The following is a 27,784-nucleotide window of genomic DNA, read 5'->3' on the forward strand; positions in this document are numbered from 1 at the left end:
AATTCAGTGTAGCCCCAATGCTGCTCCCCGAACAAAACAAACAATGCTGCTCCATTAAACAAAATAAGAATCTCTTGTGGGTTGGATTTGTGAGGAGATTTTTTTAAATACTTGCATTTTAAGCTGACTCAAGCATACGGTTTTTCTAAATAAACAGTAAATCAATAAATACAAGTAGTGAAGTGTTTAATTAGCATATCGTACTTGTGACCTTGCAGTTCTATGGCTGTTCCTTTTCTTCCTCCAATGTCCCACATAATAATCGAATGGTCAGAACTGCCTGAAAATAAGACACGTTGCACAGGGTCCCAACAGAGGGCAGTGATTCCACCTAAATATTTGAGGGCAGAGAAGTAGTAGTAGAGGAAGAAAGTTTACTGTTAAAACGTAACAGATTACATACACTGAAAATTACATAAACTGGACAAGGAGGATTTCAATCTTGGCTTTGGGAATATACGCTTGCTATGAATCTTATCCCATCTCAACCTTTGCTTTTTCTCCCTCACCCAACCTGGAATGGCACCATGAACTTTCTACAGCTTTTCCCTGTTGTTCATCCTTTGAAAAAGATTCCTAAGCCCAAACTCCAGTTTGAAAAGTTTTACTTTTCCAAGTCTATACGGAAGGGACTCCATATAGATTTATGTTAGTGATGACAGAAAATGGAGCCTAGTTTCTGCTTCTGACACATGTGGTGTAGTCAGGGGTCATTACATAGAAAAAGAGCTGCAGGAACTCATTAGCAAAACTCATTAGCATGTGCCACACCCCTCGACATCACCAGAAGTGTGTCATTAGCATAACTGATTTGCATATGCCACACTCCCTGACATCACATATCCTGGCTGTTTTGGACCCAATCCCGGCCATTCAGGGCTGAAATTGGGCCCAAAATAACAAAAAAGGGGCTGAAAATGGCCGAAAAGAGGCCCAAAATGGTCAGAATTGGGCCGCTGCTGAGTGGGAGAGTGATCCACCACCCATCAGAGGCCAAATCCTGGCTATTTTGGGACCAATTCTGGCTGTTTTAGGCCTGATCCTGGACATTTTGGGCCAAAAATCAGGTGGGCAGGGCCACCTGACATGTGACCTCTTTGGAGAACTACCGGAACTGCGTTCCTGCGCATTCCCCCTCAAAATGAGCCCTGGGTTCATTAGAATGACAGATCAGGATCTGGGAGAACTAGGTTCGAATTCCCACTCTGCCATGGCAGCTTGCTGGGTGACTGTGGGCCAGTCATACACTCTCAGTCTAACCGACCTCACAAGCTTGTTGTGAGGATAAAATGGTGAGGAGAATGATGTCAGCTGCTTTGGGTCTCCATTGGGGAGAATGGCAGGGTATAAATGAAGTAAATGAATAAAGGGAATATATCCTGCCTATAAATAAGAGATCAATCTGTAGATAACATAAAAAAAAGAATTTATGATGATAAGAAGAGCTGGCTAGTAACATCTCCCAGTTCAGACTCCAAGAGCAGAAGGAGACAATATTTATAAAATGTTTGTAGTCTGCCCTTCTCTCACCACCATGCTGAGGCACAAGATGGGTAACAGAATAAATTCATAATAACTTACAAACCACTTTCCCATATTAAGAATCATTGCTTCATGCCAAGTCATAAAAAAGCACTCTAACAGCTAGCTTCCATCCATCCATCCATCCATCCATCCATCCATCCATCCATCCATCCATCCATCCATCCATCCATCCATCCATCCATCCGGTCCTGCTCATATTGCTATCACCTTAAGCAGAAATTAAAATGGGAAAACCCTTACTTATTATTTCTCTGATATTTAATCATTGCCCCTATATATTTTTCCCATGGAAAGGGCAACCGAATAATTTATATCCAATAATAACCACGTCACCTGGGCTCTTACTAACTTTTTTCTGCATCACAGTCACCAGAAGTTTTCGTACACTGGCCTCTTTTGACAGCATTCCTTCCCACATCCTTTCACACTCAACAGCTTGTTGGTTCTATAAGTCAATCCTGAGGAGACAACTTGATCCAAACGTACCTGTATGTCCCCTAAATGTTGTTATTAGATTACAGTTTTCTTGCTCCAGTTTAAGGATGGTCACCTGTCCGGAATGATCACCAATAAAAACATGCCGGGTGTCCACATCAAATCTGGTAGAAAAGGGCTCAGGAATTTTAGTGTTCCAAAAACTGGGTTCCCGTGCCTAAAATGTATATTGTTTCCTTTGATTTCCCCCACTGCTTTTACCCGCTCTGCATAAAACAAAGCCCATTATATGTACTTCTTTGAACAAACAACATTTCAAGAATAGGAAAATCTCTTTCTGTGTGTTTCACACACAACCGGGACAGCAGGGGACAGAGAGGATGAAAAGATGGGGAGGACTTTTTGACTATGTAGCTCTAGTTCTTCCCAGAACAGAAAAGTTGTATCAACTATAGCTTCCCCTCTGGCATCCTCGAACTCTTTGGCAAGTCAGCTTTAGGCAGGGAATTGTGATACCCTGGCATGATCCACTATGGTTTGGTTAAAAGGGAAACAAAACTAACTGAGCTACAGGTGTACCACCTCTGTTCCCTCTCCACCGGGCTGCCCCAAGCTTGAAAAATGAGAAAGACCACTTCGGGGTTTTATCTGCATGCCTTAAGAACGAAGCATTTAGGAGGCTGTGGTTCATTCAAACACACATTTCTCTGTTCCATAGATAACACTTTTTGTTAGTGACCCCAAAACAATGTTTATCAGTCCCCCCCCAAAAAAGCATCTGTGTTAATTTAAAGCCATTTGTTCACATGCTTAAACCTCAATATGTATGTAAGCCATAAGCACCACAAATCAGACTACAATTATTTTTTATAAATATGATTCTATTACTAAACCAAATGATTATGTGATCAGAATGAAAAGGTTTTATAAAATGTCGAAGAACCAAATGGCACAGTACGATTTCTGTAAAGGATACTGTAGCCCACAGGCGCCAGCACTAATACGGTAGGATCCAAGCCGCTGTCCGTTTTCTGAGCAATGCCACGTGAATTGTTTATCCTGACCTATGCTCAGCACCCATTCCATTTCCAAAACAAACAGTACCATCATAACCCTGCTCTGGTGAGCTGGAAAAAGAAAAAAAAACCCAAAGCTATTAACATACATATTAACAGTTTTCACTCTCCTTTTTTCATCCTTCACTTGGATTCCCCCTAGGAGAAATAAAACACTCATCACTTTCACTTTCTGCAAAATGGGACGCTTTCATGTATTTTTTTTTAACCAACATGGGCCAAATTATTTCAGTGGGAAACCAGAATTAAAGTCTGCAGGATCAAGCCCAATCCAAGCAAGGAGTGGCAAAGTGGAGAGAGAAGGGAAGAGTGCACGTAGGTAAATAAAATCGCCATTCAGTGCAGCATGGGGCAGAATTCAAAGAGGAATGAAATCTCAAACTGAAGTATTCTCCACGGTCCTTTCTGAATACTAAAACATTTGTTGTCTCTGGAGCTGTCCATCATATTCAGCCAGTTTGGTGTAGTGGTTAAGAGCTCTAATCTGGAGAACCAGGTTTGATTCCTCATTCCTCCACTTGAAACCAGCTGGGTGACCTTGGGTCGGTCACAGCTTCTAGGAGCTCTCTCAGCCCCACCCACTTCACAGGATGATTGTTGTGGGGATAATAATGGCATAGTTTGTAAACCACTCTGAGTGGGTGTTAAATCATCCTGAAGGGCAGTATATAAATTGAATGCTGTTGTTCTTGTTATTATTATTCCTCTAACTGAGTTGTTGGAATAAGGAATGTATACTTAACAGATTGAGCTGTTAAGTATACATTCCTTATTTTTGTATCTTCAGGATGTGAATAAATATCTGGAATGTCTTATACCGAGTCAGATCTCCTAGCTCAATGTTGTCTCCTTTGATTGGCAACAGCTCTCCAGGGCCCAAGGCAAAGGAAGTCCCTCCCACCTACCCTCATACCTGTCATGTGATATCTCTCTAACTGAGATTGAACCTCAGACCTTCTGCATGCAAAAAAGGCTCTGTAAAACAGAGTAGGGGCCTTCCCAAAATAACTTATAACAGAGTTATACCACTGGCCCACCTACCCATTTACAGTTTACTCTGACAGTTACCAGGTTCTTTGAGGTCTCTGGCAGGGGTGTTTGCCAGTTCTGTTACCAGTGGTGCCTCCAGACACCCTGCCTAAAAAATTCTCTGTCACTAAGAACCAAGCTACAAGTGACGCCTGACACAGGTTGGACACTTGTCAGCTTCCCTCAAGTTTTGATGGGAAATGTAGGCATCCTGGTCTTGCAGCTGTAATGGACAGCCAAGCTGTAAAACCAGGACGCCTACATTTCCCATCAAAATTTGAGGGAAGCTGACAAGTGTCCAACCTGTGTCAGGCTTCACTTGTAGCTTGGCTCTAAGCTATGACTCGTCTTTTTCATGTTTCTTACCGTTCCAAATCTGGAGAAACCCATTTGTTAAGTGTGATACATTATCAACCAATTACAACTTTGAATTATGACTTACCCTTACTACTCTATCACTTCAACTAATAGCAGCACATCTAGCCTTGTGAAAATACAGACTGACCCAGCCACTGCAATTGGTGGAGGGAAGCTTTGATCTGATCATAGTGAACAGTCCCCCCCCCCCAAAAAAACAGTTCCGAATCTCAAGTCTTGCAGTAGTAAGACTCTGGTGGAAGGTTTCACTTTTCATTATAAACAAACTTCCAGACAAAAGCTAGAGTCAGGGGAGTAATAAAACTTATCTAACACGCTCAATTTAATCAAATTGCATGCTTGAACAAACAATCAAGTTCCGCTATAAAAAGTAATGAAGCTTCTTTGTGCCAATTGCCAGAATAGTAGCCAATTTTATAATACACGTCCCATAACTTAGGAGTGGAAGGGGAAATTCTGGTATTTCCAAAAACGTTTAAAAATATCCTGCCAGCAAACATTTGAACTATAAAGAGCAGGTCTGTGAGTAATCTCTGTTTTTACTTCTAAAGGCCTATGTGGTAAGAGAACAAGATCTAAAGTAAAACTTTTTGTCTACAAATATGGACTACATTTCTTACCCTGGTAACTTTTAACTGGTGTCATCTTGTTGTAATCTTCTGATAAAATAAATTCCTGGAAAATAACAAAGTAGCCACTTTAGAAATATGAAGTATGAAATATTTGAGAATTGGTGCGCAATGTAATATATGTTCTTGTTAAAATCCAAGAATTTATCATTGTACTGGATTTCAAGTCTCCACGTTTTAGGTCTCTGCTCATCACCTCTGGTTGTCTAGTAAACCATAATGAAGGGCTGAATGAGGGAGGCATTAAGCCTGTCATTTTTTTCTGTAGTTTTTCCACTCTGCCTGCCTTTATTTTTTCATTTTCACAAACCAACCTGCTTTTCTGAACAACTTTTGCAAAAGGTTTCCCAACCCCTCCCCATGAAACAGCAGTTGAGTAACTAATGTACATTATACTGGATGGTCAACACGTGTGCTGATGAGTTGTGCTAGTTATAGAGGTGGGTGTGCACTGGAATACATTCCACTGACAGTAACACAATGCTGAACACACACGCATACATGTATGTGAATGCTGGAAATGACATGACTTTCTAGGAAATGGCTGAAACTCTATGGTAAAACCATAGTTTTCAGCAATTCCTAGACAGGACCAATATAACTTCTAGGTTTATCTATTTAGAATAGGTCTATACTGCTTCTTTACAATCCTGCACAAGGCACCTTACAATAAAAAAAAATGAAAACACAAGCCATTCTGTTTTTTTCTCAGAAGTGACATTAGCCTTCTCTAGGAATCACTGAAAAGTATGGTTTTACTACAGAGGATCCACCAATTTCTAAAAAGGTGAGACATCAGTTCTGGGTTTTTCAGAAGTGACTTCACGCCGATGCCCCCCCCCCCAATATCCCTTCCCTCTGTCTCCCACTAGTTGCCAGACTGGGTAACCCTATTCCAGGGTCTCAGGCAGAGGTCTTACATACCACCTGCTGCCTGATGCTTTTAATGCCAGGGACTGAATCTGGGATCTTCTGCAAGCCAAGCAGATGCTCTATCACTGAGCCAAGGTCCTTCCCCATAACAACATTGACACTCAAATGCACGTACAGTTTCCTACATCCCCTCTTCCTTTGCCTATCATGTACAGCATACATAAAATTAGTATTATTGGCTGATAGGGACAAATCCACCACTCTCCAAATGGCAAGGTTTTCTGGCACCGCCATAAAGGTAAAAAAGACAATGAGGCATGTTGATGCAAGCACAGTTGACCTGTATGCTATATGCTCATTAGCCTTCGGATTGTACAGTGTTTTTATTATGAGATACTTTACATGTTTATTACATATTTTAATCGTTCCTATGAAAACGTTCAGAAATTATTTTATTTTGATGGATGTTTGATTTTATCTTGTACTGTTGCTATGGCTTATCTGTGAATGCAATAAAGATAGACTGATGACGGCTACTACTAGCCAGTATAGTGTAGAGACTAGAATGTCAGACTAGGATCGAAGAGACCCAGGTTTGAATCCCCGTTCTGCCATAGAAGTTCACGAGATGACCTTGGGCGAGTCACTCACACAGAATCCTCATGGGGGGTTTTGTGAGGATAAAATGGGATATAAATGAACTTAATTAATACTTCATTCTGACTTCAAGTAGTACTTTAACGTGGGGATTGGGGCATCAGGTCTCTGGAGCGTTTGGATAACATGCCAACAACAGCATTCTCTTCCTTATGTTTTTATTGAATTATATATATTTTACTCTAAATGTTGAAATGTTTTAATGTTCATCACCTTGGAAACCCTATTGGAGTGAAAGGAGGCATAGAAAGCTTTCACACAAATAAAATAAATAGGCATAATAGTAAAAGAAATTTAAAAAATAGAATGAGGCCAAATTTAATGCCTCTGCAACTCTTGCTCAAGCAAAATGCACTTTTCTGAAAATACTAGTTTTCACTATCCTTTTTCTGAATTACTTAAACTATTAGCTACTCCATGAAGGTTTCGTCTATGCAGGGGATGGCAAATTTACCTCACTTTAAATGTTACCAGGATGTACCAAAACCTCACACACATCAGTGAACGACGTCATCCTGGTGTGATCTCACCACTGGGAAGTAGGTGTGTGAGAGAATTAATATCAAAACCATGTAGGTAGTGGACCAGTTTAACACACTTTTTCCTTACTTAACGGCAGATTCAGTAGAATACTTATTTAGTTGTGGAGTTTGTGCCATGGGAAGCAGTTCATGTGTGCACTGCTGAGAGGAAGGAGGATCCTGCCTTCATCACTCATATTTATATTATCTATGTTACATCCAATTGTCATGCAGGCCAATCAACAGCCACATCCTCTCCTCGTGTAGCCCAATCAGATCCTATGCCTACTCCAAGGGCATATAAAACAAGAATCAGGTGATACATTAAAGACTAGCAGAATTTATTTTAGCATAAACTTCATCAGATGCAAAGCCTAGCCGCAGACAAAGCAAAAATACAAAAATTGCATCAGGAGAGTCTAGTGGGATGAGGAGAAAATGGAAGTCAGCCATCTTAAATAACAGTTCGTTCTGGACAAAACTGTATTAGTAACAGGATGCCTAGGGCATCATACCAAATAATGAGTGTTGTTGCTTAAGATTCAGAGACATTTATGGGCACGAGAGAATTACAAACCCTGCCCAAGACATTTTCATGGCAGCAAGTCCTCTGTCAAAGAGGCAAACCGCTAATCAGCGGGCATGTACTTTGGAAGAGGAAATGGATGCTGCAAAACACAAATAAAGATTGCTTTGCTGCATGCAAATACCTTTCTCAGCCAAGAATGTTTTCCCCAGCTCCTAATCAGTCACTGTGCTAAAATCTGACAATCAGGCAGTTTTTCCCAAGCAGTGTTTATTTACAAGTCCATAAATGAAAACATATGTCTAGGGTTGATCCTTGGGGCTCTGCTAAAATGCTGATTGTTTGAAGGAAAAAACTCCTGCGATCAAAGCCCAGTATGCTCTCACATCACCTTATTGCACAACGGAAATAAACAGATGTCTTCTTTTGGGGAAAATGCTAATTACAAACAGTCCCTGGAATCATGCCAATCTAATGGAACCTACTCTGCATGTAAAGGACTTCATTATCAGTACATATCAATAGTCAACTTTGACTTCTGCAGAAATACCCTCACGGATCTTAGCTATTCTACTTGCTTGTTTCTCAATTGTACTTCATTTGTTCCATCTCTTCCATCACACCCAGGTGCCAACTTCTATCTACAGACTGATGAATACAGATTACTTCTCTGCACTGCAGTTTAGGTTTGCAAGAAGATTGGTAATATGGCCGGAGAAGCATCTCCAATAGCCTTGGTTTCTACATTCTTACCTTAATTGCCCCAGAGTTTTCCATGCTGCAATTTTTAAAAAACAATTTAGTAAAATCTCATCCTCTGTTGGGGGGGAGGGAGCGCACAAATTGATTTCAGGATTAGAAGAGGATAAAGGTTTTAAATAGAAACAGCTTATTAACTAATATATATGAAGCAGTCAGTTTCAGATTAAAAGAGGGATATCCACATTTTAAGGTCAGGTTGCTAGAGGTAGATACTAGATAAGCCTAATTTTTCTTTGTCAATTTAAGAAATCCAGGGCTTTCTAAATGAGCAACAAAGAGCACCAAAAAAAGAACGAGGTGGAAGGAAAACCAAGAGGGGAAAAATTATTCGATGCATTACAATTCCACAGCACATTTTAAAATGCTTTTATGACTTTGTAAATCTTTGCTGTCCTGTGATTATATTTTAACTGATGTAATCCGTCCTGAGCCCATTTGCAGGGAGGGCGGAATAGAAATGTAATGAAATATGGTTGTTGTGGGTTTTCCGGGCTGTATTGCCATGGTCTTGGCATTGTAGTTCCTGACGTTTTGCCAGCAGCTGTGGCTGGCATCTTCAGAGGTGTAGCACCAAAAGACAGAGATCTCTCAGTCACAGACAGAGTCACTGAGAGATCTCTGTCTTTTGGTGCTACACCTCTGAAGATGCCAGCCACAGCTGCTGGCAAAACGTCAGGAACTACAATGCCAAGACCACGGCAATACAGCCCGGAAAACCCACAACAACCATCGTTCTCCGGCCGTGAAAGCCTTCGACAATACATGTAATGAAATAAATAAATAATAAATGTCACAGTTTTATGTCACGCTAAACAATCTTATGGTGACTTGCATCTTTTACAGGTATTAATAATTGGAATGAGAGACAGAATATGAATTGAAGGGAGTAAAGACTGAAGATATGCATATAATATCTATCAATCTCTACCTATAGATCTCTATCTATAGATCTCTATATATATATTATAAAAGTTAGAAAGGTCTCAGTGGGACCAGTTCAGCCTTTCTGTTTCAACGAGATTCCCAGTCAACATTCAGAACCAAAAAAGGGAATCAAGTAGTTCTTTAGAGTAGTCTGTAGGGGGTTTTCTAACTCATCTCTCAGACTCTACCACCTCTTCAATGTTTAACCTAAATCCAAGCAAGGAAAAAAACTACCTTATTATCGAAAGGAAGACGACCCTAAAGGTAAGATGACCCCCTTAAAAATGTTACACACAAAGAAGTTTATTGGACATAACTTTAACTTGTATTAAGTTGAACCCCTGGGGGTTTTGGGGTGGGGGGAGGCATACCTGTGGAAAAAACCTAGTCTGGCATTTGAGTAAATCCAACTTTCCCTCAAAATAAAATTAGGTGCTAAATGACCAACCAAAATGCCACATCCCTCTTCCCAACTGACTGCTGGTCTATTTATTGTTCCCTTTCACATGGTGGAAATCCATTTTATAGCACTTCCTGACAGGGCGTGCAATTTTCTTTTCATGTATTAAAAATAAAGATGGTTCCATGTGAGATTATATCAGAAGTCTCTCTGAAATCTAGGGCCCAGGGCTATTAACTATACTCTTCCCTTGGCTTTCTTGACAAGTCACTGGACTGTAGCTCATGAAAGTTTATGTCACAATAAATACGTCAGTCTTTAAGGACTCCACAAGACTCCTTTTTTGTTTTATGAAAGGGCTCTACTGATCTGGAATAGTTTCTTCTTTATAATGCTTTATCAATGGAGTGATTTTCCTCTGGATTTTTAAAAATTATCTTTTAATATTTGCACTAGTATCTTCCCAGATAGAGGTCAAACAAGCAAGCATTCTATTCCTCAGACTGGATTTCATCTCTTTAAAAGATACTTAGGATGTAGGCCTTTGTCCAGTTTTCTGGGACAATAGTTTTCTATTATTGTTATTTAGAAAATTTATATGCTACTACCTCAGCGACCTGCTTGAAGCAGCTCACAAGGTAAAAAACCCACACACAATAAAATCTTAAGTGCAACAGTGATAAAATTATCAATATTACAACAAGCCATAAACAACATCCAACATCTTAAAACAATAGCCATAAAACAGCTCTCAGATTAGATGACCTACAAACAATTTAAAGGAATGGAACACAATCATTAAAAGCTTGAGTAAAGAGAAATATTTTGGATTGGTGCCTAAAGGGCAGTAAAGTAAGTGGCAGGTGAACCTAATGGGAAAGGCGCCACTACAGAAAGAACTCCAGCTCTGGTTGCCACACATATGCAGCTTGAAGCACAGACGGCAGAACTTGGGAAGAGGATCTTAATAAGTAAACCTGAATAGGACAGGAAAAAGGGGTTCTTCAAGTGCCCCAACCCCAAATGACTTAGGAAAATAAGAACCAGCACTGGAGGTGTGCGCTTCAGGTTCCTGGTTTGGGGGGAAAAACCAAACCGGACCCGATTCGGAAAGATTCAGTATTTCCGAATCAGGGCCATTATAATGGCCCTGATTCGGAAATACTGATTCAAAGCTTCCCGAAGCAATTTGGATTGCTTCGGGACCTTTTGAAAGGGTGCCCTGCCCTCCCACCACCACCTCACTTAGCTGGTGGCGGTGGAAGCAGCAGCCTTCCCTGCCGCCTTGCTGGCTGATGCAGAGGTCGAAGCATCAGCATAGGCAGTGGAGGTACTGGCTGCAGCCTTCCTTGCTGGCCGCCGCGGAGGCCGAAGTGGCGACGTGAATGGTGCTGGTGCCCGCTGCTGCCCTGCTGGCCACCATGGAGGCCGAAGCAGCAGCACGGGCGACACAGCCTCTGGTACTGGCATTTGCTGCCGCCCTGCCAGCCACCACGGAGGTCGAAGTGGTGGTATGGGCAGTGCAGGCACTGGCTGCAGCCTTCCCTGTCGCCCTGCTGGCTGCTCCAGCCTTCGGGAAACGTAAGTGGCGCTGGGGGGGGGGGATCACTTCGGTATGCTCCAAATCATTATGAAGCATACTGAAGCGATTCTGATAACCCGAACCTGAAGTGGCTTGCTTCAGGTTTTGGGTTATTCTGAATCATTTTCCTGGTTCGGGTAAACTTGAAGCGAGAAAACCAAGTATTTCCCCGCTGCACACCCCAAACCAGCATTATGAAATGTGCCCAGAAACAAATGTATAAAAAGCTACTGCTCTTAATATTAAGCCGTCTCACTTCTACAATTATTTCTGTGTGAGCATCATGCTGCACTGATGAGAATTCAGGCTGATCAAGGTGAGGGTTCTTTTAGGGAAGCTGAACGTTGCTCCTTTGTGGTCTTGATCTCCAACTATTCCTTCTTATTTTCATCAGCTTTGGTAAATATCTCATCACAGTTTGAACTCTTTGTGAAGACAGCAGCAAATCGTGTAACCGAGTATCTTTTTGGCCTGCACCTGGCATATCAGCTCAGTCTGACTTGTGCAGAGGAAGGGACTATATTGAAGCTGGCTTATCTAGTTGGCAGCCATTTTTAGGCAAACCTGCTCATGCTTTCAACTAACATGCCATAGCTCCATGAACTACAAACACTGCCAATACAAGCACATGAACAAGATCACAGACAGAGGCTCATCTCAAAAGGACAAATAGCTACTCCGAAGTTAGCTATCAAAATGAGGAAACCAAATCTCTTAAATTTTACTTGTCACAAAACCTCAGAGACACGTTATCACCATCTTTACCTCCTTGCATCAATAGCAGACCTCAAGCAATTCCTCCATAAACTTCTAAGAAATTAATGAATTGATTAATTTTAATGAAAGCTGTACACTGCCAACTCTCTTGCCAGGAAAAATCCGCTTGGCGCCATGACAACAAGATTTGCCTCTATAACATGTGCTGTCAAGAGAAAGAGGAGGCCATCTTAAATTCATATATACAAGCTACAGTTATGTGCAATAATTTTTTAAAAACACCCTTTTTGTATATAATGTTGTTTAGGAGGATGGTCTTCGATCATTTTATTTCAGGTAAATACAATACTGAAGTATTAGAATACACGTACCAAGTCAGAAAGTTTTTATTTGTTCTCTTACGGAGTTTGAAGTTATAATTTCAGGTGCTAAGCTAGAATAAAAAGAAATGAAGCATTTCTTTCTAGCTGGACAGCATGCAAATTAATTTGGTGTCATATTTTTGGACTTCGTACACCTGGCGATCAAAGAGATGTGTTATAAATGGAAATGCCTGCCCAACCCTGCACTACAGTCACTTGATTCACTGAATAAATTCAGCCAGGATGCTACTGAGGAGTTCTATATCTGCAACAATGGAACTCTAGAGGGCCCCGTCTCTGTACAGGAAACCCAAGAGGTCTGTGTGGTGCACTTTACCTCTGCCTTGATGCTGTTTAGAGATATGGACTGAATAATAAACAATGCAGCCACGCTATTTCTGACAAGATCTGTCTAGTGCAGGGTTTGGAAGAGACTTGGACATATGAAATGCCTATTCTGAGAGTGGAACTACAAGTGACAAAAGGCACAGGTTGGACACTTGTCAGCTTCCCTCAAGTTTTGATGGGAAATGTAGGCATCCTAGTCTTGCAGATTGGCTCTCTGACTGCTGTCCAATGGACTTTTCAACTGTCACTTGTCCAACATTCCGCCAAGCTGCCTACATTTCCCATCAAAACTTGAGGGAAGCTGACAAGTGTCCAACCTGCGTCAGGCGTCACTTGTAGTTTGGCTCTCAGGAACCACTATCTAAGACAAGCATAAAACAAATGGCATCATGGTTCACACAGAATTAAGCTCACCATTTTATCAGGCTCATTTAAATGTGCCAATTCTTGTCTTTTACAACCCAGATAAGAAGGATCAGATCTGGAGCGAATATTTTCAGCAAGGGTTTTTTCAGCAGTACTGCTTTGGTTTATCCCCTAAATCCTGCACACATTTTTTTTTGCTTTAATTTCCGCATTGGCTTTTTGGTTTTTTTGTTCCTGTTTTTTTCCTGGTTCTTTTAAGACCACTTTAACCTCCATTTTTTAAAAGCTGATTCTGAGTCACTCTGGTTCCTTTCGGTTTTGTTTCACCCCCCTCCAATCTACTTTTTGATGATTAGATGTTTGTTACTGTCAAATCATTCCCCCTTCCATCTTCCTTTACCCCCCCTAGTTTTTTTAATCTTTTTTCTGAATCATCTCGTTCATACTGCTATATCAATATACCATTGTAATAACAGATGCAGCAAATTCTCTGAATTTCCAGCTTTCATTTACTATTTTTTATTTGATTTTGCTTCATTTATACTCCACCTATCTCCTCCATGGGACCCAAAGCAGCTTTCATCATTCTTCTCCTCTCCTCCTTTTTCTCCTCACAACAACCCTGTGAGGAAGATCAGGTTGAGAGTGATGACTGGCCCAAACTACAAGTGACAAAAGGCACAGGTTGGACACTTGTCAGCTTCCCTCAAGTTTTGATGGGAAATGTAGGCATCCTAGTCTTGCAGCTCGGCTCTCTGACTGCTGTCCAATGGACTTTTCAACTGTCACTTGTCCAACATTCCGCCAAGCTGCCTACATTTCCCATCAAAACTTGAGGGAAGCTGACAAGTGTCCAACCTGTGCCTTTTGTCACTTGTAGTTTCACTCTTAGTCAGACCTTTGGGACATATAGCTCAGTGTTGTCTATGCTGACCAGGAGCTACCCTTCATGAAATCAGGCACAATCTTCTCACGTCTGCTACTTGAGACCTTTTAGTTGGAGAAGATGGAGAATGAACCTGGGACCTCCTGGCTGCAAAACAGACTTCCTCAGAAGGTGGTGGGCTCTCTTTCTTTGGAGGTTTTTAAGCAGAGGCTAGATGGCCATCTGACAGCAATGCTGATTCTGTGAACCTAAGCAGATCACGAGGGGGAGGGCAGGAAGGGTTACATTGGTGCTTAGTTCTCATGGCTCCTTCTTCTATGCCCAGGGTAAGGCCAATCGCAACCTTGGGATCAGGTAGCAATTTTCCCCAGGCTTGTTTGGCTAGGGATCCTGAAGGTGTTCTGCCATCTTCTGAGCATGGAACAGAGGTCACTGGAGGTGTGTGGGGAGGAGGCATTGTGCAGGGGACTGGACTAGGGGGTCCCTTCCAATTCTATGATTCTATATGTTCAACCTCTGAGTGATGGTTTTTCCAAAACTTGTCTGGTGACGGCCCTTTTTGTCCTAAGGACAGGAAAATGGAAAGGGAAAGCTGCTATACAAGAATCAGTGTGGTCTCACGGTTACAGTGTCTGCCTAGGACCTGAAAGACCCAGGCTTGAATCCTCTGCCATGGTCACTGGGTAACCCTGGGCTAGTCACACACTCTCAGCCCTGACCTACCTCACAGGGAGGTGGTTGTGACGATAACACTGAGGTGAGGAGAATGGTGTTGGAAGCTGCTTTGGATCCCACTCTGGAGAAAAAGCAGGGATACAAATCTCTATATAACAGGGATTCTGGACATACCTTAAGGTTTCCCCAAGAAAACTGCCAAACAGAAGTAAATAGCTTTGATATATTGGCAGCCAGTACCACCTCCTTCAGTGGAATTGGAAAAGAAAAGTGGCATCCAATATCCACGACTGGGAAAAGGACAGAGGAGCTTCTGCCTATCCTGGCAAAATATCAACACAGCCCATAAGTAGCATGGGAACCATCAAGGCTTGTGCCACCTCTCAAAATGGTAGCGCTAGCAAGAGCTGCGCCATAGTTACAAATTATTGCCTGCAGGGATGACTCACAATTCTTCCTGTACTCTCAGCACTTTGGGTACCATATAAATTCATGTCTGAATCAGGCAAAAAGAGTATCAACAAGGCGTTGCCCCAGAACCCACCTTAAATGAGCAAAGTTTGGGACAACTCAAAAACATCTCTATGGAGCCTGCAATCCCAAACACGGTTCCATAGAAGCAAGTCTCATCAAAACGTCTAAGACTGATTTCTGAGTAGCATACGGTTAGGATTAGGCTGTAAGGCAATATATTAAGATTTCTGCTGCTTTACAGCGTAGAAGATGGGGTACAAAATACCTGCCGGCTGCTGCTGCCCAAGGGACTAACTACATGGTAGACTTTTCCGGGATTTGTCTCCCCATCAAAAATGAGGTCTGGGAGTTACATTTTTGGGACCCAATTTGGATTGGGACTGCATCGTATGTGGAGTGGGGATGGGGACATAGTCCCAGAGAGCTTTGCTCCATTAAGGAAACTTAATGAAATGATGAGCTGAACATGGAACACAGGTAAAACGTCTCCAACAGGACAACTAGTAGCACTCTAGGGCCATTTCAAGTCCGGAAAATGGTGCAGGATGGATAGTTAAGTTGCTTATCTCTGGGCACTGCAGATCCAATCCAAATTGGGGCCTCATGTACCTGGAAATTTGGAAACTGAGTTCCAAGCCTGGAATAAATAGATCTTGCCTGGAGATGGACCCAGGAAAAGTATACCATGTACTTAAGCCGCAGTAGTTTGCTAGAGTCACACGTCTCCAATCCTCTCTTTCTGCATCAAGCATATTCAGTGGTTGAGTATGTTTTATTTGTATTAAGCATGCAGGCTAACAAGAAACCACAAGCAAAACCTACGGTCTGGTCTGTAGGCCTCACTTAAATTCTTTAAGCAAGTTTTTCATTTCCCACTTTGAAACGGTCTCTACTTATTCTGAATTGCAAGGAACACAAAACATTTAATTTCTGTGGGCAGATGCCCCTAAAGCCCTATAATACTTGGGCTGCTGTTAATGCAAATACTGATGGGGATTTACCCTGCAGCTTTCACTTTCAATTGTTTGTCATCAGGGCTTTTTTCTGGGGAAAGAGGTGGTGGAACTCAGTGAGTTGCCCTCAGAGAAAATGGTCACATGGCTGGTGGCCCTGCCCCCTGATCTCCAGACAGAGGGGAGTTGAGATTGCCTTCCGCGCCGCTCAGCGGCGCGGAAGGCAATCTAAACTCCCCTCTGTCTGGAGATCAGGGGGCAGGGCCACCAGCCATGTGACCATTTTCAAGAAGTTCTGGAACTCCGTTCCACTGCGTTCCTGCTGAAAAAAAGCCCTGTTTGTCATTCAAGTACAAATCACATTATGGTGTAGAAGATCTGTGACCTTTATCTTCCAACATGTAGTTTTCACATAAAAGCTGCTCAGGTGGGCAAAATCTAGATTTGGAAAATAACATAGACTAAAGGGGTTAAACACTCCCTCTGATACAATTATCAGCAATAAAAGACTGCTTTTAAGCAAAACAAGAAGCTAAAAGACCTTCTTCATACATCTGGAGATACACTCAAGAATCTCCTGGATTGCATCTGTTTTTGACCTCTGTTCAGTGCGGTTAAAGAATCCTCAAAACACTGCAAGAAAAATTAAGTCAGCCAGAAATCTTCGTACTTACTGAAATTGTACCGTTGTCTAGACCTACGGACAGCCTTCTTGTTTCCGGATTAACACACATACATGAACATGGAGCTGGAAAACAAAAACAAACATGCTGATAAAGTTAAACGACACGCTGATTGCACTTGAAAGCCATCTATGCCAGTTTTATACCTGCCTGGGGAGGAGAATCTAGTATGCGGTATCCTTTGCCCTAAAACCAGCGGCAGGCAACACACAGCATATGCACTGAATGGTGGCACACCAGGCCATTTTGTTCAGCATGGCAGCTCCTTTGCTCCATTCCAAAAGCAGGCATGGGCTCCTGCACAGGTCCAAGATTTGGGGGGGCGGGGGGGGGGCGGTAGGGGACATGGAGCTCAACCAACTATCCTTCTGGTTCTCTCCCCGGAAGAAGTGCCCATCAGCCCTACACCAGCAGTTACTGCAGTTATTTTTTTTAATTTTAACTTTTATTTAATACAACCGAATATAGTTACTGCAGTTATTATACTGTGCAGGGGGAAAGCATTATTTCTACATTTTGAAAATAGTCAGTGTGGTGTAGTCAGCCAGAGTCCTTAACATTATGACCCGAAAAGGCTTTTTTCTTCTTTCCCCTTTTCCTACCTCTTAAAAATCAGCCTGATGAAGAGTTCTGGGGAACTAAAAAAATCTGCACACCATTTTGAATAGCCACTAATAACAGGTTCTATAGCATTTTTTTAGATTTTTTTTGCAAACCGTTATCAACCTATTAACGCGTTCATTCATAGTTCAAAGTGATAAATCATAACTAGAAAATGTCCTCTAGCTGTGTAACCTCTAGACTGCATCCTAGCAACAGATTTTATGACAAGGTCCTACAGTTCTCTTTAATCTTGTTTCACTGAAAAACCACAGAGAATTAGCTGTACTACGGCAGTAAATCAATATACCCTAAATTATAGTTCAATAGGCTGTGTGTATACCCTTTGCAAGAGCAGATAAAACATACCTTGCCATTTAGTTACCGTCACCCCTGGGCTGTTTCTAGAGAAATAATAGGCTAATTTCGCTTTTTAGTCTGCACGTGTCAATCAATTTAAATTGGTAACTTTAAAGATTCATAGATCCAGAGGAGTTAGCCGTGTTAGTCTGTAGTAGCAAAATAGAAGAGTCCAGTAGCACCTTTAAGACTAACCAACTTTACTGTAGCAGAAGCTTTCAAGAACCACAGTTCTTCGTCAGATGCATGGAGGGTATGAAGAAACTGGTCAGATATACAGAGAGAACTGTGGTTCTCGAAAGCTTATGCTACAGTAAAGTTGGTTAGTCTTAAAGGTGCTACTGGAATCTTTTCGATTTTAAAGATTCAGTTGATTAATCAATGGGAGTCAGTTTTCAACAGTGGGTAAAGGCACAGTTTTAAGGGTATTTGGTTCTGGCTTACTACTGTAGTAAAAATAAACAGATTAAAGGTGGCCTTTTAATAACGTTGCAGCTTCCGATTATTTTTCTGCAAGTGAGTTAACATAAGGTACCTATACTGCTATTTTTATAATAAGAAAGTTTAGACATAATTTGATGGACTAGGCATCTACTTTTGTTAAATCAACCAACTAGATATTCTGTCCTCCTTACTTACTTTGTCATCCTTACTTTTACTTCCTGGGTTGGCTGTGAGAATCAAAATGAAAACCCAAGTTTCACTATCATTATGGAGGTAAAGAAAACTTGTTATTTTGGACACAAAAGCTAGTGTGGGTCTATCAATGAATAACAATAACAGTGGTCTAAAATAACCTGTCTTTAAAATGAGCTTAACACTGCCGGGAATCTGCCTCTAAAGAATTAGCCACTTTCTACTAAGAATATTTAACTTGTTTTTATCGAATTTACTCAAATGTTTTAGTTCACTCAATATAACAGTCCTGCAAAAGTACTCTCTTGAAAGCCAAAATCAATCCAAGAATTCTATTTTTATGCCCCCACAAATGTAAATGGTCTCAGCTTCAACAATAAAAGAGTAAAAAACTCTCCATAAAACTCCCTCACGGGAGATGTGTTGCTACATAAATAGCAAGCTACAATCTGTCTGGCGCATTTTCGGGAAATAGCTGCATCATGGCTCACATCTCAGTATTGATACAGGGATAACAACTTACATAATTTATTTCTGCATGTACTACAGGAAAAATATGCTTCTCCCGGTGGCTTTTACCAACATCTGTTGTGGGATCAGTGTACAAAAACAAACATGTATCCCACAACAAGCCACCCACAGTGGAAGCCCCGCTGCCTCCAGTACATACACAGAATGTCTTAGATCAACAGAAACTGTGCTCCATTGCAAAGTAACCCCATCTTCAGCAAGAAATAAAAAATTCCCTTCATAATTAAACTAACGCTAGAGTGGAGTTTCTTCCTTAACAAATCAAGCCAATTTGTTGATAAATACCTTTCCAACACAGATATCTGTCACATTTTTATCCCATCTCTAAGGATCTGAGTGTTCGGTAGGTCCTCACGGCAGGGGTCTCTAACCTTTTTGAGCCTGTGGGCACATTTGGAATTCTGACACAGTGTTGTAGGGTTGCCAGATCCAGGTTGAGAAATTCCTGGATATTTGGGAGGCTGGAGCAGGCGAGGTTTGGGGAGGAAACAGGGCTCAGCAGGAAATACTGCCATAGAATTCACCCTCCAAAGTAGCTATTTTCTCCAGGGGAACTGATCTCTGTGGTCTGGAGATCAGCTGAAATTCCAGGATATCTCCAGCCACCACCTGGAGGCTGGTAACCCTAACAGTGTGGTGGGCACAGCAACAAAATGGCTGCCACAGAATGGCTACTGAAGGAGACGGAACCAACCACAAAATAATGGCTACAGCTTACTTTCTAAAAATACTTGGCAGGCACCAGGGAAGGTGTCAGCAGGTGCAACTGTTGGGGACCTCTGCCTTATGGCCATGTGTGACTTGCCATGCTGTATTTAAAGATACTTGGAGAACATGGATAAAAAGAACACTAGGTGTTTCAATTTTTGAGTGAGGGTAGCAGCCAGGGCAAGGTAGCACTGCCACCTCTGAAAATCTGGCTATGGCTACCTCTAGTATAAATCATTTTGCTTGGAACCAGAACAAGATTTTCGGAACTTCCCAACATTTTGAAAGACACGCTATTTGACAAGATCCTCTGACTCACAGACAGTGACATTCAATACAACTCACACTTGCAGTGAAGGTGCTAGCCAAGTGTGTGGGGACTGTACCATGAGAGACAAAATAATGTCTTTCCAGTGCCAGGGAAACGTGATTTCCATGCAATATGCAGCATGCCTTGGAATTGGGACTACTGGATATCACACATGTAAGTAACCGTGAAACATCTGAGAAGTAAAATCAGAAAGTGTCCCTTAAGGTGTGCCTGCACAGGAACTTTCTGAAGTATAACAAATCACAGATTGCAGAAATTGGGCAAAGCACTTTTTCATGCATTCTCCACACTAGTCTCCTGTCCAAGAGTAAGGCCAAACTCCCGGGACCAGACAGTGCAAATCTGAACATTATACTGGATATGCATCCCATGCTGTTAAAACTGTTACATATTAATATAGTATAGGCCATGTAGCATCTTTTCAAAAAGAAATTAACATCCTCAAATTCAGCTGAAGAGTAGTTTTAGGATACAAGAATACTGAAGAGGAAATAATTTCTCCCTAATTTTTCTTTTACAGCAGTTATCAGATTATCGTAATTTTAAGTTATTTCCATACACAGCGTACCAGGTAAGTGCTACAAGTGCTGCAGGAGAAGGGTTAATCTGGGCTTTTAAATCACCTCACAGTGGGTGACAGAACCGGAGCAACAAGTGTTGTAAACGTGCTGACAATACACCAAGGTCAGCATAGTCCTTGAGAAGTCCCAGTGTGTTGCCCCTTCTAAAGTGGACGTGTTGCTATATAGTCTATATATTTTGTTTATGTCATTTACATATACGATACTAGTCAACTTGGATTCATTTTTATTTCCAGCCTCACAAAAAGTATGAAAGTTAACTTTTTCAGGATAATGTGTTTTCCTCGATGCCGCCACCAACTGCCATTGTTCCCTACAATGTATTACTCACTTCAAAAAAAATCCAGCTGGCACATCTGAAGATGAAATAAACTCTCTAAGGAGCGATCTTTGCCAGCTCTAGAGAGGTAAAACTGACAGAGCCTTCCCATCCTGTCTTTTTAACTACCCTTCCCAGCTAACATTGCGTCTCCCTTCACTTGAGCATCCACACGTAATTCGTCTCACGTACAGAAAACCTTAGTCACCTTGGCTAGTAGACACTGATCGACCAATCCTCCATGAATCTGTCTTTTAAAGCAGTAGAAAAGAGCAAGAGTCCAGTAGCACTTATAAGATTAACAACATTTGTTGTTAAATGAGTCAGAGCTCACTCTGTCTACCCTCTTGATCTGTCTTTTAAAGCCATCTATGTTCACAGGCAGTGAATTCCACAGTTCAATAACTCATTAGGAAGCGCTTCCTTTTGTGGTGACAGGGCACACAACTGACACCCCCAAATGTTCCAGCCTATTTTACATGCTGCAAAACGGGACATGGAGCAGCCAGCGGGGTTACCTGATGGAATGTGGGATATGTCGCTTGGGGAACACAGCCCAGTCCTGCTTTAGGATTGTCTTTTTTGATTACAAGGGCTAAATGCCAACCCTGGCTCTTAAAGCAGCACTGCCAGCATCCCTGGGGAGCTGCATTCGCACAACTGCTTTGCTATCAAGCACACGGTTATGTCAGAAATGCTGCATCAACTGGCACTCGCATCTGAAACTCTGTTTCTAAGAACCAAGTCACACATCATCATATGCAGCAATACAGATGAATACATAAAAATCTGCTCATGATTAAGGCCTGTAAGTAAGAGAAGGGGCTTCCACTGATCAATCGTTTGGATTCCCATAGATTCTATTTAACTATAACTTGAAATGAAATCCCACCCTCGAGTTATAGTTTACTTAGGGCGACTGCTGGTGGGATTTTCATGGCAAGAGACTAGCAGAAGTGTTTTACCATTGCCTGCCTCTGCAACCCTGGTCTTCATTGGAGGTCTCCCATGTAACCAAAACATCTGTGCGTTTTTAAAAAGCATCGTCTGAACAGACTAACTCAAAATTTGACACTGTTAAGAACTAGCATTAATGTGTCATAGAATCTCTAGCACAGAATATTCCATAGTCTATTAACATCCTACATCAAAAATCATTTCAAAACATGAAGAAATTAAAATTCCATCAACATGATGCAGCACTCACATTTAAATTATGGACTGACATGGTGAATTTCAGTGGAGTGGTTTTTTAACTGCCTTTTCTAGAAGGAAAGTTATGGGGGGGGGGAGGGTTGCCCTGAAGCAAACTATAATCTGCTACCATCTTTACATTTTCATCAAATCAACACAAACAGAAGTGAGCACAGACATTCAGAAATGTACCCTCAGGGTCATCCCAATTAGTATCTCCCCTCTGATTACAAACTAAAGCTTTAATTATTTTAACTAGTATATTGACTTATCGCCCTACAATGTCTGCATAATAGTGTATTTTGGCCCAGATGCACATCCTGGGAACCTGATGAAAGCCAGAACTTCCTACTGATATACAGATCACGCTCACTCAGTCCAAGTTGCTCTTGCAGTATGCAACACGTAGCCTTTAATACATAACCTTGAACTCAAATATAAGAGGGTGAGAGAGCCATGGGACAACTATTTAATACTCTTCAGTGTGGGAGGCACTTCTAACCATGGTCCATATCACACAAACACCCCCTTCTTTTGAAAAGGTGGAGACAGCAAGACTGCTAAACAATTTCTACACCCCTTTTCCTCTGCATGTCTTCCTTCGGAGTAGGATACAGAGACTATGGACTATATTTTAAGAGATGATTAACAAATGGTATGCCTCTTCCCCTTGCGTATAACCAATTCTACAATTTCCTCATACAACGTTTAAAAAATCCCTACCCTGTTTATTCACTGAAAACACCACACCTAAATACCAAGTCCCATTTTTCTTGCCACATGCTAAGAAAGCTCAAATTTTGCGAGTTCTATTCAATTTGCATTTCTTATTCAGGGTACGATCACATATTATCTTTTCCCTGGGGACATCTATGGGATGGGTGGAGAGGCATGTTCTGAGGTTCTGTGCTTCCCAGGTATGCAGTGCCCCAGATGTGGACTGCTTGTGGAGAGAAGGGGATTAGACCTTCCACCAAGCAGCTATTCCTGACCTGACATGGCGCTGAAGGTAGCATTTCCTCAGCCGTGGAAATCTAGCATGTGATTCATCAGGACACATGCAGCAGCTAGTAGAGCAAACAGCACAATCTCAAGGCCATTTCAGGGAAAGAAAATGTCATGGGGGAAGAGCTAAGCCCCACTCCTAACTGAGTCTACATGCACCTGAGAAATATGGAACTTCCCTGGGTATGTCCCCAGAGAAAAGATTACATGCAATTAGGCCATGGGATTTATTTATTTTGAAAGAGTTCATGCCACCTCTACAGGGAACCTGCCTGAGGTGGCTTACAGTTTTTTTTTAAAAAAAGCATTAAAAGCTGTTAATTAAAACCCAGCATTAAAAAAAAAGCAGCTAGAGCCTAAAAACACATGCTTAGATCTCAGGAATCCAACGGGTTTTCTACCCCCCGCACCCTCTTTCTGCTTTTAAACTACTGAGAGCCTGAGCATGGAATTAAATTCTTGATTAAGGCCTGTTTAGCAACTGGAAAGGGTTAATAACCTTTTAACTTTAACTTGCCACTACCAAGTTGTCAAGCGCCACCCGGACTCTCCCCAATAAAAACGAGCCGTGGTGAAGAAGGAATACCCCGTCCGGTCCTACCAAGGCTCAGTGTTCCCCTTGCAAAGCTTGGCGACGTGCACTCAAAACTGGCCCAAGGATTTCTGGCACCCTAGGCAAATGACTTCATCGCTGCTGCCTTGCTCCCTCCCAGTCTGCCCGTGGCCCTTCCCCCGGATGGAGAGGGGGAGAGAAAGAGAGCCTGTTCTCTCCTCTCCCATGGAGGGAGGGAAGGAGCAAGCTCACTACTGCCATCCACTGGGGCCAGGGGTGCCAGTTGGAGCCACCAGTTGCCATGGACAGATGAGCGGGCTGATTTGGGTGCCCTAGGCAATCACCTAGGTGCCCCTAACGGGTGGGCTGGCCCTGGAAGTGCTTGGCAAGAAGCTAAACGGGAGCAGCACGCAACATGCCTACTGACTTCACTTCGTATGCTAAGCTCTGATCTCCCGACAAATAACTGCAAAAAGAGGCAGTGAAGACCAAGAACAAAGAAGGTGGTAGATCATGCCTACATCTAATATTAAACTGGCTGGCCCTCATTTGAATGATAAAAAGCCACAAAACTGGACAACCCACAGAGAAGTGGTATCTACCTAGTTGAGGACTTCTAGACGTATGCACAGGAAAAGAAATCCTAAATATTAGGTCTGGGAAGTACTAAACATGCTCCAGAAGGTAAGGAACGTTGAGAACAACTGCCAGTTAAAGTTAGGAAAAAAAAGAGTTGAAGCTGCTTAACCTCCCTGAGAGTTTAGAAAACCCTAGAGAAATGGGGGAGATTTGGGGTGGGAGCTAGGTTTTTCAAACTGACCCCCACCAATTCCTCATAGCCCCCCGCCCAAATCTGGCAGGAAATAATTCTAACAGAAAAGAGAGAGAAATTTCTCGTGGGAAACAAACCAAGAATTAATATACTTTTTATATGATATTATAAGGTAATTTCAAAGGCAATTGCACGAAAATTATACAAACTGTTTATATATAGCCAATAAAGATGTCCAGAGAGTCTATCATCTGTGTGTATTCCTCAATGTGTATTCCTTAATCGCAGTAATATCACGGTATGCAGATGAGTCTTCACAAAGTCTTCTCATATAAATTCAGCCAAACAGCTTCTCATATGCATTCAGCTTGGAATATAATCACAAAAGTCTTCTCATATAAATTCAGCTAAACAGCTTATCATATACATTGCCACGCCCAATCTGGGGCCGGCTACAAACAGATTTCGTCCCCTTCTTCAGGGGCGTGGTTTATAGCTGTAAAAAACAACATTCTTACTTTAATATACAATAACCAACATTAAAGTATTATTGCAATCCCCCAAGCGGAACTGACCTGTTGTATTCACACAGCATAGGGTATTTGAATCAATAATTATTGTGGAAACGTATGTATGATGCGCATGTATGTATGATGTATGTATGATGTATGTATGATGCGCACTCAACTTCAGGAAACATCATTACCTGTGGGAAATTTTAAATGTGGCCGATGTACTTTGTGTAAATTTATGCTAGAGGGGAAGGAGATTTTTGTTAAGGAACGGAAACTGACAGTTAAACACTTTGCATCATGTTACACATCGGGTGTGATATACTTACTTGAATGTCCCTGTGCTCTTTTTTATGTGGGTTGTACGATAAGACCATTGAAAACTAGGATCTTTGAACATATGTCTAGAATTAGGCACAGAGTAATGGAAGCACCCCTGGTACAACATTTTATCGAGCATCGTCATGAAGAAAATTCCTTTAAAGTAGCGGTACTGGAGGTTGTAACTAAGGGACATGCAAATCAAATTAAGCTACTGAGGAGGGAAGCATTTTGGATTGTCTTTCTGCAGACGATCAGACCGCACGGCCTCAATACGGAACTATCATTGAATTGTTTTTTATAATCAGTTATGTTGCTTTAAAGTTTTGAGATTGGATAATGAGTATGTGATTTAAACTGCAGTTGAAGGGTTTGGCCACAAGCAGGAGAAGATACAGCTGCTGTGACTGTGATACTGGAGACACACGTTTCCACAATAATTATTGATTCAAATACCCTATGCTGTGTGAATACAACAGGTCAGTTCCGCTTGGGGGATTGCAATAATACTTTAATGTTGGTTATTGTATATTAAAGTAAGAATGTTGTTTTTTACAGCTATAAACCACGCCCCTGAAGAAGGGGACGAAATCTGTTTGTAGCCGGCCCCAGATTGGGCGTGGCAATGTATATGATAAGCTGTTTAGCTGAATTTATATGAGAAGACTTTTGTGATTATATTCCAAGCTGAATGCATATGAGAAGCTGTTTGGCTGAATTTATATGAGAAGACTTTGTGAAGACTCATCTGCATACCGTGATATTACTGCGATTAAGGAATACACATTGAGGAATACACACAGATGATAGACTCTCTGGACATCTTTATTGGCTATATATAAACAGTTTGTATAATTTTCGTGCAATTGCCTTTGAAATTACCTTATAATATCATATAAAAAGTATATTAATTCTTGGTTTGTTTCCCACGAGAAATTTCTCTCTCTTTTCTGTTGGTACTATTTGTGGGGATAGCCTTCATTTCTTGTTTCTAGTTCTCATTATGGCTTCCTTTAAGGATGTTTTGGCTTTTTCAGCAGAGGAACAACAGGAGATTTTGTCCGGTATGACTTCTATCTTTAAAGAGACAGACAATCCACCCAAGGATGATTGGGATACATTATGTTTTTTGAAATCTAAACAAGTTAAATTTGATTTGCATGCTTCCACGTTATTTGATTATCATACGTCTCAACTTATCCCACGTGGTTTAAGAATTCAAAAACCTCCAGGGATGTTTGCCGATGATGAATCATTCAAATCAGATTGGGCGTCAATTTTAAACAAATGTAGCTTTGACCTTATGCTTTTGGTTATTAAACGTTGCAGGAAGGAGAGTCAGGCATTGGTAGAGGAAATTCAAACCATGGAAACCTCTATCAAAGACACGATGCCCACTATTGAATTTGATGCTCGCCTTAAACAAATAGCTCAACAGGTACAACAATTTGAAACTCGCACCAAGGAACTTAAAATTAAGAAATATAAACGTGATAATTTGGATTATGCTAATAGTAGGGTTTATTTTTGGTGGGATCAGTCCAGGACTAATACTAGAGGACCACGTAAGGTATCTTGGGCTAATCCTGTTAGCACTTTTTCAGATTTGGAGACATCGGGGGTGTCTGACAGCTCGGGTGATGAGGGTCCTAGCAGCAGGAATCTTAGAACTAGAACAATTTACCCTAACCAACGACCATCTTTTTTAGAAAGAGGCAAAAAGAAATCATTCCAAAGAACGCGGATGAAAGTTTAATTTTCAATTTGTCTTCCCGTGAGCTGAATTCATTAGAAATAGCTGTTCTCAATAAGGGATTGGGATTTGTCCCAACCCCCAAATACCAACCACTTCAGACACGAGTAGACCTATTTAAGTTGGTTCGGCTTATTAAACTTAGATATTTCTTCCAATCTCAGCCGACTACCCCGGTTCAGGGAGAGTCTTTACTACTTAGGAAATTAAAGGGTCCGTCATCTTTTGTGCCGCCGGTCTCAGATCACCGTATTGACACGTTTGAATATATGATCCTTAGGGACCTTTCTCAATTAGAAAATGAACCTTACAGTACTTGGCACAACTTGTCTCGGTTAGAGAGACGGGCTCTTGAAACCTTACGTTCCGACGCTAACATTGTCATTAAGCCTGCCGACAAGGGCGGGGGTATTGTGATCATGGATAAAGATATGTATGTTAATGAGGTTCACAGACAGCTTAGGGATACCACCTTTTACACACGGATCTCTTCGGATCCAACTAATCATATTAAAGACCTAATTAAGATTGTCTTGGATGAGGCAAGGGAGATGGGGGAAATTACAGATACCCTCTATTATGCTTTACAGGTTACTTCACCTAGAATCCCATTATTCTATGTACTTCCAAAAATTCACAAGAAAACAACGCCCCCGCCAGGTAGGCCAATTATATCTGGTTGCGGCTCAATTTTGGAACCATTGGCAATCTTATTGGACTCTTTTTTACAACCGGCTATTACTAAAATTGAAGGTCTATTGCATGATACACGTGATTTCATTAAAAAAGTTGAGAACATCACCCTGT

At 41.5% G+C, this 27,784-nt stretch overlaps 1 protein-coding gene and 2 long non-coding RNA genes across 5 annotated transcripts in view; 1 reads left to right on the forward strand and 2 right to left on the reverse strand.

Annotated features, from left to right (window-relative positions):
• The window catches only part of WDFY2 (WD repeat and FYVE domain containing 2), a 73,129-nt gene that overhangs the window by 9,355 nt on the left and 35,990 nt on the right, over window positions 1-27,784 (reverse strand). For both annotated transcript variants that reach the window (XM_054995843.1, XM_054995851.1), the window contains 5 exons: window positions 16,793-16,866; window positions 5,084-5,138; window positions 2,957-3,107; window positions 2,032-2,144; window positions 205-331 (listed from right to left, as the gene is read on the reverse strand). In XM_054995843.1, coding sequence (XP_054851818.1) covers window positions 205-331; window positions 2,032-2,144; window positions 2,957-3,107; window positions 5,084-5,138; window positions 16,793-16,866 — 520 coding nt within the window. The remainder of the gene's footprint in view (window positions 1-204; window positions 332-2,031; window positions 2,145-2,956; window positions 3,108-5,083; window positions 5,139-16,792; window positions 16,867-27,784) is intronic.
• On the reverse strand, window positions 24,530-25,019 carry LOC129340984 (uncharacterized). Its single transcript, XR_008598081.1, has 2 exons — window positions 24,967-25,019; window positions 24,530-24,758 (listed from the first exon to the last, which is right to left on the reverse strand). It is a non-coding gene; the product is annotated as an uncharacterized LOC129340984 (long non-coding RNA).
• Window positions 25,139-26,140, forward strand: LOC129340973 (uncharacterized). 2 transcript variants are annotated; one of them, XR_008598080.1, is made up of 2 exons: window positions 25,139-25,703; window positions 25,783-26,140. It is a non-coding gene; the product is annotated as an uncharacterized LOC129340973 (long non-coding RNA). The 2 variants fall into 2 exon arrangements; XR_008598079.1 differs by having other exon boundaries at window positions 25,912-26,140.

This window comes from Eublepharis macularius, chromosome 1, assembly GCF_028583425.1.
Source record: "Eublepharis macularius isolate TG4126 chromosome 1, MPM_Emac_v1.0, whole genome shotgun sequence".
In the NCBI taxonomy this organism is placed as follows: Eukaryota; Metazoa; Chordata; class Lepidosauria; order Squamata; family Eublepharidae; genus Eublepharis; species Eublepharis macularius.